At 54.1% G+C, this 12,608-nt stretch overlaps 5 protein-coding genes across 5 annotated transcripts; 4 read left to right on the plus strand and 1 right to left on the minus strand.

Annotated features, from left to right (window-relative positions):
* Positions 1 to 324: 324 nt before the first annotated feature.
* Positions 325 to 4,548, minus strand: LAESUDRAFT_815653 (uncharacterized protein). Its single transcript, XM_040914709.1, has 15 exons — positions 4,305 to 4,548; positions 3,912 to 4,201; positions 3,537 to 3,861; positions 3,411 to 3,484; positions 3,224 to 3,354; positions 3,072 to 3,169; positions 3,006 to 3,022; positions 2,831 to 2,947; positions 2,619 to 2,777; positions 2,073 to 2,562; positions 1,889 to 2,015; positions 1,727 to 1,837; positions 1,419 to 1,671; positions 1,190 to 1,356; positions 325 to 1,133 (listed from the first exon to the last, which is right to left on the minus strand). Exons 2-15 carry the CDS (start codon positions 4,182 to 4,184, stop codon positions 395 to 397), a joined length of 3,081 nt encoding a protein of 1,026 aa, XP_040759637.1. The 5' UTR covers positions 4,185 to 4,201; positions 4,305 to 4,548; the 3' UTR covers positions 325 to 394.
* Positions 4,549 to 5,351: 803 nt separating this feature from the next.
* On the plus strand, positions 5,352 to 6,933 carry LAESUDRAFT_662995 (uncharacterized protein; the record flags this gene model as incomplete). Its single annotated transcript, XM_040905031.1, has 3 exons — positions 5,352 to 5,730; positions 5,825 to 6,259; positions 6,314 to 6,933. The coding sequence occupies 3 exons, from the start codon at positions 5,352 to 5,354 to the stop codon at positions 6,931 to 6,933; spliced, it is 1,434 nt and encodes a 477-aa protein (XP_040759638.1).
* Positions 6,934 to 7,705: 772 nt separating this feature from the next.
* Positions 7,706 to 8,172, plus strand: LAESUDRAFT_663008 (uncharacterized protein; the record flags this gene model as incomplete). Its single annotated transcript, XM_040905034.1, has 2 exons — positions 7,706 to 7,858; positions 7,918 to 8,172. Coding segments are annotated over 2 exons (408 nt in total), but the record flags the coding sequence as incomplete, so codon positions are not given.
* A 734-nt stretch (positions 8,173 to 8,906) lies between these two features.
* Positions 8,907 to 10,485, plus strand: LAESUDRAFT_662909 (DnaJ-domain-containing protein; the record flags this gene model as incomplete). Its single annotated transcript, XM_040905025.1, has 6 exons — positions 8,907 to 9,346; positions 9,402 to 9,658; positions 9,709 to 9,788; positions 9,844 to 10,108; positions 10,186 to 10,262; positions 10,321 to 10,485. The coding sequence occupies 6 exons, from the start codon at positions 8,907 to 8,909 to the stop codon at positions 10,483 to 10,485; spliced, it is 1,284 nt and encodes a 427-aa protein (XP_040759640.1).
* A 509-nt stretch (positions 10,486 to 10,994) lies between these two features.
* LAESUDRAFT_730800 (uncharacterized protein) lies at positions 10,995 to 12,594 on the plus strand. Its single transcript, XM_040909906.1, has 7 exons — positions 10,995 to 11,187; positions 11,238 to 11,318; positions 11,372 to 11,660; positions 11,709 to 11,859; positions 11,910 to 12,072; positions 12,137 to 12,225; positions 12,278 to 12,594. Exons 1-7 carry the CDS (start codon positions 11,073 to 11,075, stop codon positions 12,365 to 12,367), a joined length of 978 nt encoding a protein of 325 aa, XP_040759641.1. The 5' UTR covers positions 10,995 to 11,072; the 3' UTR covers positions 12,368 to 12,594.
* The last annotated feature ends 14 nt before the right edge of the window (positions 12,595 to 12,608 follow it).

Raw genomic sequence — 12,608 nt, forward strand, 5'->3', positions numbered from 1 at the left:
GTGTGATGCGTGAGGGTGGGTGGTGGCGCTGAAACGCAGTTCCGCGTTATTAGCTTTGACCACAACTTGGCCTTCATATCCTAATCTTATTAGTAGTGATGATCAAATGATGAGATATGTCTGCAGGACCTGCACAGCTCCAGGAATTATTGACTTTTTCTCATTCAACGAGGTGGCGTCGAGGACTAGGAGAGACTGTGGCCGGATCAGTGACGAGACGTCGATCGTCTGTGATCCGTCTAGAGTCACGATCACGTGTAATGTCACAGAGCGCGTGACGCAGCCACTCGTGAAGTGGCTAGCAGCGGATTTAGCTCACTATCGCTCTGAGTATTCTAAGCTAGGTATAGCACCCATTGTCCGTAGTACATCCAATTACACAAGCAGAAGTAAATTACACATGGGAAACACGAGACTCGACATACAATGCACTGCTCTCAGCAGTCCTCCGCAACACATCCTCCACAACACCCGAACCCCTCCTCACACTCTCTGTCACTCCCAACCCCACCTCTTGCAGCCGGGCCAGAACATTCTCATAAACCACCCTGTCCGTCGGGCCATGCACGCCCCTCAGCTTCACCGCGCCATCGAGCACCTGCAGCGCCGCAAACGCCACAGGCAGCCCAACGCAGCGCGACATCGCCGACGCCGTCGGCGAGCCATACGCGACCAGCGACGACGTGTGCGTCTCCTCCGCCGTGGACGCGCTGCCCTTCGGGTGCACGACGAGCTCGTGCTGGAGGACGACCAAGTCGCGCTCGCCCGGCTCGTACCGGAGCTTGTGCGCGAGCAGCGCAGCGAAGAAGTCGATTGGCGCCATAGGCTTCGATGGAACAGGCGGCAATCGAGCCAGTGCAGCCTCAGTATCCTCCGCGATGCTCTCGGATGCGTGTGGGGGCAGAATGGAGAACCACCGGAGGGCGTCGACCAGCTCGCGGATGTCAGATTGTTGGGTGGCGTCGCGGATGGCGGATGTCATCGATGCGTCGTCGCTCATCACCAGCGTGCCTAATCGCTCTTCGAGCGCTTTGCGAGCGAGGGACGGCCAGTCTTTCAGCTCGACCGTCGCAGACGTGTCGAGAAGGCCGATTTTGCTGAACCCATCCATCAATCGCGAGAAGCCGGCGTATCTGGACAACAACAGTAGAACACAAAGACATGAACACAGTGTCATGGTCAGACGTACCGCAAAGTCCCCCGGAAGATCGTACGCAGGTTCTCCGACCCCAACCCGTAAAACCCAGCGTACGGAAGGCTATTCCGGTTGGGCAGCCCCTCAAAGCGCAAGATCTTCGACACGGGCACGTCAGGAACACACGACGTCAACAAATCATTCCCATCGATCGTATACGTCTGCCAGCCCACTCGGGCCACATCAGCCTCAACCTCCTCCAGATCACGATATCACAACGAACCTGGTTTTCCAGCCTGAACGTCGCCTCATTGAGTGCAGCGGTGAGCACCCCACGCGGATTCCAGCTGAATTTGTACCCGAGCGGCACGTCCTCCGCGCATTCGGGCGCAGGCAGGCCCCCGCAGAATGACGTGAACGAGATGACCTCCTTGCCCTGCCGCTTCAGCGAGTCGACCAGCGCCAAAGCGGAGCAGTGATCGATCCCCGGATCCAACCCGATCTCGTTCAAAAGCAGCACGTCCGCGCCAACAGCCCTGCATGGCGGTCAGCATATGCGCATCGGGATACGAGGGAGAGAAATGCACGTACTCATCGTGCAGGGCGCGCATGGCAGGAGAGATATACGACGCGGTGACGAGGTGCTTTCGGTGCTTGATACAGAGCTGCGCGACAGATGGGTGGAATGGGACTGGGAGCAAACTGTACCGTCGTCAAACTCCCGGCCAATATAATCTCGACCTATCAACGAACCTGATGACCACATCCGCCTCCGCGACCAACCTAGCCACGCTCTCGGGATCACCCATATCCACCTGCGCAGCGGTCGCATTAAGGTAAATCTCCGTCTGCCGCTCTGCTTCCAGAATAGAATTACTGGCTAGCACCACATCAGTACCTCAGAGAGGACCTTTGACTCTGCGAGAGAAACACTGACCAACAAGCAGCTCCACGTCACTCCGCTTGCACAGCTCTTCGATCGCCGGACCGGCCACCATACCGCTCCCAAGCATCAAAACCTTCTTCCTCGGCTCTCGCGGAGTATGATGACGCTTCGCAGCTGCAGACGCCGGTGGGATAACAGCAGCGGCTTCTCCACTCAAAGCAGCAGCAGCCCGCTTATGATGCCAAATCTCTAGCGGTTTATCCAACCATGCACACTCCCCCACGAGCCGCCCGCTCTTCGCCACCGTCGCCCGCCTCAGTGCCTCCGCTCTCTCCCGCTCTCCCGCATCACCACGGTACTCCCCAATGAGCGTGCGCAGGTACGGCAGCAGCACCTTCGAGAAGTGCTTCGACGCCTCGAGCGGGAGCGCCGTGGGCAGGATGTCCACCGCCATCATCGTCACCGGCGGGAAGTGCGGCGGGCCCGTCGTGAAGAACGGCGCGGAGAGCGTCGAGTGGCGTGGGAGGAACTCCAGGCCACCCTGGTGCGGCCGTTAAGTTTGAGATGCAAGCTGAATGAAGGAAAATGAAAGCCCACCTCGATGTCGCAGCTGATGTCCCCGACGCATGCGAAACGCCCCCGGCCGACTTGCTGTGCGCGCTCGAGTGCGATCTCCAGCTGCGCGTTCGTCATCACGCGCGGGTAGGCCGGTGACCAGCCTGCGCCATGCAGGAGGAGAGAGAGGTACGGCGCGATCTGCAAATCCATCAAGCCCGTGCGCACCTACTTGGTAGATGACGGAGACTCGCCTTCGTATGGAATTCGGACTCGTATTCTTGCGGGTTCGCATAATAGTCCGAACGCTCGTACGGCTTACCATCCTTCCGGACGAAATAATCTGATGGGCGTGCGTGGACCACGTAGACCTTCGACACAAAACATCACCATGCATGTCGCGTATACACAGCTCTGCGAGTCTCGTACCTTCCGCAAGTCAGTGTCTGCAGCTCCGTCAGCCTTTATAAGACACAGGCGTAGAGGAATACACACTTGGGTCGCTAACCAGCGCCGGCAGGTCCTTCACAGAGACTTTCACATGGGGCAAGTCGCTGAGAAGCTCTAGCACGCCCTCGGCAACCTTCCCAGCACTATGGTGTGTCTACATCCATCAGCAGCCACAACGCCTCGGGGAGAACACATACCCAGTCACGCCAAAGACAATCGGCCCCAAGCACTTGGGCGTGCCTTCGGACGCGATGCGCGCGCCGACCTCCTCTTTCAAGAAAGCCCGAATGGAAGCCAAACTCGGGTGTGAATGTGGGCGCGGCGTGTACTGTAGCCGTGTGGGACGTGAGCACCTGTACGAGTACGAAGGTGCGAGGAACCCACCAGGAATGGACTGGCCACACCCAGCTCCAGATGTGCATGGGCTAGCGCGTTCATCGACTCGAGTGCTCCGGCGACTACAACGCGTCATCATGGTGTACGAGTTCTCGGAACATCGACGCTACTCACCTCCTGCGAACCAGCCGAACCCGACCGTCCGCTTCCCATCCTCGCCCGTGAGCAGTTCATAGTCCATGAGACGCGGCAACAGCGCTGGCTTGTCCGTAATAGTCCCTCCTGGGGTGTGTGACGAACTCACAAATTTGGAGAGCAGCTCCATGTTGTAGTGCTGTCCCTTGATGGTATGCGAGAACATAAGATGCGTACGTGGCACTAATCGCCCCGCATCAGAGAGAGGAGGTGCAGGATCGTTCAGTATTTCCGACAGAGGCGTCTCCTTGATTCCCAGTATGATGTGTGCAGGTGCGAGATTCTCAACCACGCTCGCGCCCGCCTACGCGTTCGTGTCAGAATGAGTCTGAAAGTTATCGCAGCGTAACGCACTTTCGCAAACTCCTTCCCTGTCCACACTCTCCTATCGCAGTCCTCTACCAGGACGTCCACGCCATCCCTCTCAATGAGCTCATGCACAGCGTGCGGCGTCAGAGGACACCTCCGCTCCCATATTCGCGCCGGGTCCTCTCTACGGATGCCAATCGTTAGCTTCGCGGCTGTCGGCTCGGTGACGTGGTACTGTCGCGTCGAGGAGCGACGCAGGAGACAAAAGGGGGAGCGTCGGAGGAAAGACATCGTACGCGATGAGGTGTGCACCGTCATGGTCGTGAATGGAGCGCCTGAACGGAGTGAGCGCGAATGAGTATGATCCGACCGGAGTGGTCATGCCACGTCCGCGATCAGCTGTCCAATGATGCAAGTCGTCCAAAGCTGAGCACATACCGTAACTTGGCCTGCCTGGCACCAAGACCGACAGTTCGGGGTTTGCACGACTTACGCGCGCGGATCAAGACGTCGCGGGGACACTGCAGTGATGCGATGTGCGATGGGGCCTCGGCGCGACCGAGCGTGACATGCACGACGCGACGCGTACCGTCACATGTCGCCAGCCGCGGCGCTGTGGCTGGCGCCAATGTCTTAGCGGCGGAGTCCATCAAGTCAGCCGTAAGGCAAGCGTTTGCCCTCGCTGTAGGCTCTATTGTTGGTCGATGCACGAATAGTATGCCGATGAGACGAAGACGCACGATCAGTAACAGTTTTTCCGTCCTGATGCTGTTGATGGCGGAGCAATTGATGAGTGCTGGTATTTTGAGAGTGCATCATTCCTGAGGGGCCGAAGTGCTCAGCAGTTGTCGGGTACAACACTTGACATCGGCAGAAATGTTAGATGCCTGAGGTTCAGTGAACCAACAGGTGAGGAAGTGAGGGGATGCGCATAGATAGGTGCGATGCACGTTGACAACGCATCTGAGCAATCGCAGCTTTCGTTTGCATATGTAAGCTTTCAAAGCTGTTTGAATTGTCACCTAGAGGTACCGGTGAGATAATCCGAACGTCCACCTGCGAGTTGGACTGTGCTATATTCACTATGTAGTGGTATATCACAATCCTGGCTTGTAGATGTCGCAAGATCTTGTTGTCTCCTGTTCCTGGGTGATTCGCGGAGTCCATTTACCAATTTCCCGGAGATAGGCCAATGTCTTCAGCATACCCGACCTAAATCCGCATGGCATCCGGAAAACACCAGTTCCGACTATCAAACCATGTTCACTGAGGGCAGCACGTAGACCAGTCAGTCTTCCTAGTCCGGGCAATGAGAAAACGCGCGCATATAGATGCAAAGCTGGCGATGAACGACATCCGAAAGCCAGATTATCCACAAATCAAGGAAGGCAGGACCGATTTAAGTCGCGACGCGACTGTCACGTGGGTCGTGTCGTGAGGTGGTCTTGGGCGCTTCGCTTCGAAGCCACAGCTCTCGACGCCACCATGCGTTTGACTTGTATTCTCTTATGCTTCATTCATGCATGGCTGGTTCTTGCGCAGTCTCAGACTTTATCTCTAAACCAACTCTATAACTTCTCCGCAACGACGAGTAATCCATCCACGTACACACTGCCGGAATCGAGTAACCTGACGATTACAGTCGCGCTGTGTTCATACGATACCTCCAATGGGCCGCGCTTCTACCTCTCCAACGACTCTTCTGTCATCCCATCTCCGGACAACGTAGGACAGCCGAATATCTACCAGATTGAGCTGGGTGACGAGGGGATCGGCAATTGGACGGGGATCATGTCATCTCACGGGCTGCTGGCAGTCTACAATGCTACACAAACACCCTTTGAGGTCGGAGTTTCTGACAGTGGTGAGTAAATGTACTGGTCATAACGCGTTCGCATATTCTATTCCTCTGATCCCGCAAGCAGAATACTGGATGAGAGGTTGACATCTCACAACAGGGCCTATACACGAAATACTGGATTCTCTACCGCTGTTCGGCGATAGCACATCAAACCAAGTCCTCATTTTCTCCCCTCCATTCTCCCCGCCCGACTTCACTATACCAACATACCCAAACTATACTCTCCCCTCAGCCAATCTCACTCAGCCCGACTCGCCATCATCCCCCGTCGAGTACTCCATTTTCATCGCAGAGACCAAGTTGCCAGCATTCGCCACACTGCCGCGCACGGGCTGCGCTCTGAAAGATGTACCGGGCAACGTCGGTACTTACAGGACGTATGCTGACAGCGAAGGCCTCTGGCTGCGCGATATTGACGGCTGGCGGTGGCAGTGGTTCATGAACGGATTAAATGCTCAAACAAACTATACGATGTATGCCGTCGAAAACGGGACGAAAGTAAGCGGGCCGATATATTTTTCCACCAAGTCCGGTGCGTTCTTTACCCTTCAATAATTTCAATGACCACTCGCTCATCCCGGTGAAGACGCATTTGCCTGCCAAATCGTGCACTCCCTGCCATTCTGCCCGACAGTGTCATACGCAGCGCCGATAGATGTCGCCAATGCTCCCAACGGCGTCACCGCCTCCCAGCTCCCTTCCTCCGTCACCGACAACCTCCTCAGCGGGTATGCGAACTTCACCGTCATGCTCACCACGCTCGCGTGCGGGCGCGACCTCTACAGCCCGCTCGTCACCTGCGCCGACTGCCAAGCAGCATATCGCACCTGGCTCTGCTTTGTCTCGCTCCCGCGCTGCGCCGAGGATGCCAACGCCACCTCCTCGACGTCTGTCTCTTCGACTGTGACGCCGAGTCCCGCGCTGCAAATGCAGGATGCGGCAAACCCGCGGAGCCCGTACCTACCGAGCTTTCCGCAAAATTATACCGCGGTACTGCCGTGCCTCGAGGTGTGCAACGCTGCGGATCGCGCATGTCCGCCGTTTCTCGGGTTCCAATGCCCGAAACCGCAGTACACGGCTGCGATGAGCTATGGCGTGGGCTATATTGATAGCGGTGAGGAAGGTGAGGTGGGTGGTGGATCTACAGGGAGCGCAGTGGATCGCTGGGGGAATGTATGGTGCAATGCTCCAAGTGATGTTCTGTGAGCCGTCCCGCTCTATAGTTTGCCTGAAAAGGCGGTGCGTTCTCGAAAAGAAAATCATCACAGTCTCAGAACCAGGTCCGAGGATGTCGACCGTTTCCTTACGAGCCGTTGACGTGGGACGCTCGGAGAAAGGGCATTGGCATAGTCAAGTGGTAAGCCTCTTCCATTTGGAAAAGGGAGTCTTCTTGTCCATCAGTGAGTCTACGAGAAAGGATCATATCTCGGTTTATACAAAACACTGGTGAACCCGGAGTCTGTCTTCATGTGATCTGCGTTATCGGAGTCACCCGTCATTTGCTTCCTTCGACTGATCAATTGACTATTGAGGAGATCTAGGCCACCTGTATCACTTGGAGGAATAACACGAATGAGATCTTCAAGCTTTCGGAATCAACATGAGCATTGAGCATAGGCAGCCTGTTAGTACGAACCTAACTTCTGACGCCACAGGCTGCTCGTCAGACTCTATTTCTAAAACAATTTCTGCAGTGAGGGGGCCTGAGCGTCAGGAATAGCATACCGGCGGAAGCATGTGCATTCCCAGTTTGGGTTCTGATGCGTTGCTGGACATGAAGTTTATTCTGCAGGACTGTGGCATGTTGTCCACTCGTATCTTCCGCTTTGATTCCGGAGCAATTGTCACTGCCAGACTTCCTGTCGTGCTTATAGACTCATTACTATGCATTGCTACAGATGCGGAGCAGGTATGAATGTACTCCAATGAGTTATATTGCATGGTTCACCCGTAACTCACAAGATGCGCCATAGAGGATCACTCCACCAAGGCCTGCCGGCTTAGCGGACGCGTCTGCTTCAATTGTCAGGAAGAAGGCCATGCACGCTCGGCCTGTCCCAAGCCTCGCGGTAGAAAATGTGGGGGATGCGGCGAGAAAGGGCACCTTTCTGCGAAGTGCCCGACACGCGTAGTGAGTGCCTCACGATCCCACAATCTAGTTGAGAGTTGATTATTTCCTTGTTATCGCAGGAATGGACGTGCAAAAACTGTTTAGAGCGTGGACACGGGCACTGGGAATGCTTGAAACCGAGGGGATACTCGAAGATGGAGTGTCGTTGCTGCCACGAAGTCGGTCACACGGTCGACTTCTGTACAAAAACTGAGGTGGGGCGATGCTTCAAAATCTTTTCACCCTCTCATCCTTTCTGCAGAAATGGTTCTGTTCAAACTGTCATGAAAGTGGGCATCTTCAAGAAAGGTGCCCGAAGCCGTGCGACTACTTGAAGAGGATCTGTCGCAACTGCGGAGAAGTGGGCCATCTCTTTTCGGCATGCCCTCACGCTATCTGCTTTGTGAGCAGTCGCCTTGCATACCAGAATACTGAAACATAATCATGCTATGTTTCAGAAATGTGGTGAAACCGGTCATGTAGCGAGAACCTGTGCGAGTCCAAATCCTCGTAAAGGCGAGCTCAATCGCAAACGTGGAAAGTGAAAGTGCCTATCTCATTGAACATCCCACAGGAATCTGTTATCGATGCGGCAGCGAGAGCCACATCGAAACGTATGTCTTTATTTATTTTCAAGTACAAATACTAAATAGGTCTGAACTGGTGCTGCTGTGGTACCTCCCACTATAGGCATTGCCCTCTGACGAAGTCCGGAACCAAACCCGATCATACGAAGGAGACATTTGAAACCGAGACACCTAAAGACAACAGAACACATGAAGATAACCAGTCTTCTACTGGCGGACCAGAGTACGTCTCGACAGCTGAGCTATTCGATGTTCATTCACTCAGTCGGACTCCTGCCCGTCGTTGCAGACAGGAATCAAAGGGCAATGTCCCAAATGTCACGGAGCTTTACAGGGAGGCCGCCCTTGCATCATCTCTTGGTGACCACGAGACCGTGGTGCAGCTCCTGACGGAGGCAATCGGTACGGAAATTGGCTAGTTGTGATGACCGATTCCGTTGCTGACTCTTGTCAATTGTGCAGCGCTGAACCCCAAGTTGTCCATGTGTTATGCCAGACGTGGGTTGGCACATGCCAGCTTGAAGAACCATGCGGCAGCAATTAGTGACTTCCAGCACGCATCCTCAATGCCAGCGCACGAAGATGTATCCATGGTCGAGGTATACATCTGCATGGCTCGCTGTCGTTTCCACCTCGGCTCTCGCTCGTCCGCGCTTCTCGCCGTTCGCGCAGCGCTAGAACTCCAACGAGACAATCTACAGGCCAAGGCTCTGCGCAAGTGCCTCCTCATGCTAGAGGGTCACATCGACGACTACCATGGCGCTCGAAAGCGGAATCACTGGAGGACGGCGCGGGCGGCGTACGAGTCCTGTCTAGATATATATGAGGCACAGGATTGTCCCTCACCAGTGGAGATACGCTGTTGGGGAATCGAGCTGCGCGTCGCGGAAAGCGACTGGGAAGGCGCTTTGCGAGCGATAGAGTATGTTATTTCAGTGTGTCTCTTGAGCGGCCCGCACTTCTCATACGTCCTATAGCCTTCTCTTACAAAGGGAAACCAAGTCTACGGAAGCTATGATCATCCGCGCTTTGGTCTTGTTTTGGACTGGAAAGCTGCCGCAAGCTCTTGAGCAAATCATCACTGTTCTCAAGACTGATCCCGATAATGAAACTGCCAAGACGATACGCTCTCGCATCAAGACAGTTGCGCGCTTGAAGGAGGAAGGAGATACTCTGTACAAGGATGGTGAATGGAAAGACGCGATTGCCAGGTGGGACACTGCACTTGAGGTTGGTCCACCTATCTCTACATATATCCCATCTTAGAGTCTTGTTTTCAGTCAGTATATGAGAACGAAAACGAGGGCCGAGGAGGGTTGCTTCGATCGATCCTCCTGAGCAGTAGAGCTGCCGCCAAATTGCAAGTAAGTCTTCAAAGCCAATGAGCCGATAGGTTGTGCTGAATATCGAGTCGCGAAGTTGAAAGAGTTCGAGAAAAGCCTCAAGGACGTTGAGGATGCACTGAAGCTGAATTCAACACTATGGTCCGCTTTCCTCACTCGTGCTCGCATTCACGCCGCTTTCGAGCTGTACGACTTGGCTTGTGAGGACTTTAGGGCAGTTCTACAGCATGCTGCTGCATCCAATGTGAAGGACCTGGACGAGTTTAGAGCTGAGCTGGAGAAAACTGAGACGATAGCGGCAAGAGAACGCAAGAAAGAGAAGGATTACTATACAATTCTTGGTGCGTGATATTTACATAGATGACAGCATGACAAGCTGCTGCAAATCTATCGGCTGATGATCACAACACATGTGCAGGTATTTCGCGAGGGTGCACTCTATCCGAGATCCGCAAGGCCTATCTTGTCCAGTCCCGCAAGCACCATCCCGACAAGGTCATTGAAAATCCCTGCTATCTTCTCATCACAAGCATTCATGAGAGCTGCGTTACAGGGAGGGATAGCCGAGAAATTCAAGCTAATTGGCGAGGCATATTCCGTGCTGTCTGACGAAAATTTCCGAAGAGACTACGATGCCAAAAGGTCCGGAAGGACCGCACAACGTCAGAAACCCTACTCCGACGACTCATACTCGTACTCGGACGATGATGACTATTAATGACTTGATGCACATCCAAGGAGCACGGTGGAAGATATGAATGGATTGTGCTGAATTTCCTTCATTGCAATATTTCTTGGCCGCTAGTCAGTGCCCATCTTACGGAGAAGCGAGAGAATGCCTTCCGGATCCAGATTGCAAGTTATATCTTCACGTATCCATCTCTAATGGAAAGAGTTCCTTGGTTCCACGGTCGCATCATGCGCATAGACAAGAGGAAGAGTCTTTAAGGCCGTTTGGTGATGAGGATACGATGATTGCGCAGTCTATAGTTTCGGTGAATTGAAGATCCTGACCGCCTCGCTGTCCAAGGGTTCCTGGCAATATGATCATGCTAAAAGGTCCCGCCAATCATGGCCTGTGTATTGTTTTCGACGCCTACTACTTACCAGAACTGTCGGAGGAATGTGGCTGGGTGACCTAATAGAACGTGACGGTAGAACGCGTGACATTAGATCACATGAACGTGACTACCAGCGATTTCCCAGCCACAACCGCGACCAATATTAATCCTTTTGATCCTGCGCCTCTACATCCAAGTGCTCCTCGCATTTTTGAGCCGGCTCGAAGCTAAGCAGGATTAAACTATGCCACGACACTCACTGGACATGGCCAATGGAATGGCATATGATCCCGATCAGAATCCTGAGGAGAAACGCGGTCTCCGCCGTCAGTATCGCGAACTGCAGAAAGCATCGGAAGGTAAGCCGACCTCTATTTCATTATACCCTCTTCTACTCAGCGGATGTCAGACTCTCAGACCAATCCTAATGGTCCCGAACTGGAGCAAATTGTCGCAAACGTGACGCGCGCAGACGAGCTTTTCGATCAGGGTAACGTTCTTCACAGTGCGCGGACGTGTGCGTTAGATTGAGCGCGACCGCAGTCAAGGGCACGGCGGAGGCCATTCTCGACTCGTCGCTTCTTCTACAAGCCACACAGGCGGGAGTGCGGCGCGCCCGGGCGATGAAATCGGGCGCAGGGGCATTCGATGTGGACGACTTCGTCGGGCGGCTCATCACGTTCATGGGTGGCAGAAAGGCGGAAGCTGCTCTACCAGAAGATTCGGAAAGTGAGGCGGAAGACGACGAGTACAGCGGTGGGCCACTAGACTGGGAGCGTGTCGGCCGTCGCGCGCTGGCACATAGCCATCGCGTTGCAGCCATGGACTTCATGTGCGTGGCATGTTTCATGAGGAGCATGCGACATAATATTTTCATCAGGCTAGGACCGCTCTCTATTGAGCAGAAGAAACGGGCAGTCGTCAAGCGCGCGAAACTCGAGAAGGACAAGCGGGACGAGAAGAAGCCGCAGCAACTCACAGAAGATGACGTTACGCGGTCGGAGAACGAGACAACGAAGAACGTCGCCACAGTATGCATTCTTGCTGTTCACTTGCTAACGTTTGCTCAACGCAATCACAGCTGGAGAAAATACTATCGAATCAGCCAGGTCCAATCAACCTCTTCAAATTCATTGTCAATCCAAATGACTTTGGCCAGTCAGTGGAAAACCTGTTCTACCTCTCATTTCTCATCAGGGATGGGAAATGTGCGCTGGAGGCTGAAGAGGGCGAGCCCATGATCTGTGAGCACCCTATCAAAGACCCCCGTAGTGCTGAATATTCAACATTATTTCATCCTATCCGCAGACTTCTGTGACCAGCCCTCAGAAGATGACTATGCTCAAGGCTTGAAGAAGCGGCAGCTGGTCATGGAGTTTGATATGGCGACGTGGCGGGTAAGTTTTTCGTCAAGGCAGTTTGCTACTGGGTAACGATCATCGACCGCAGCGTGCAATTGAGGTGTTCAACATCACGGAGACCGTTATCCCTCAACGGCCAAAGTCGCCAATACGCCTCGGTTCCAAGTGGTACTTCTGACCTCGCTCGTTTGACGCTGAGCCTGCTGGTTGGGTCGGTTGGGTGCTAACCCCAAAGTAGATTGCTTACATATTGGGTCTGCCCAGTTGGTTGAGACCCCTTGACGCCTGTCGCGTTGATATGTGTACATTTAGTCAGTACTGTAGAGCTTATGATCTATTCAGTATACCCCGAACGTCATAACGGCAGACATGCCATGTTCTCGTTGCGTCGATAGAGCGCTTCCCAAACTCCGAGAAGA

The sequence above is a fragment of the Laetiporus sulphureus genome, assembly GCF_001632365.1.
Source record: "Laetiporus sulphureus 93-53 unplaced genomic scaffold LAESUscaffold_54, whole genome shotgun sequence".
Classification (NCBI taxonomy): domain Eukaryota; kingdom Fungi; phylum Basidiomycota; class Agaricomycetes; order Polyporales; family Laetiporaceae; genus Laetiporus; species Laetiporus sulphureus.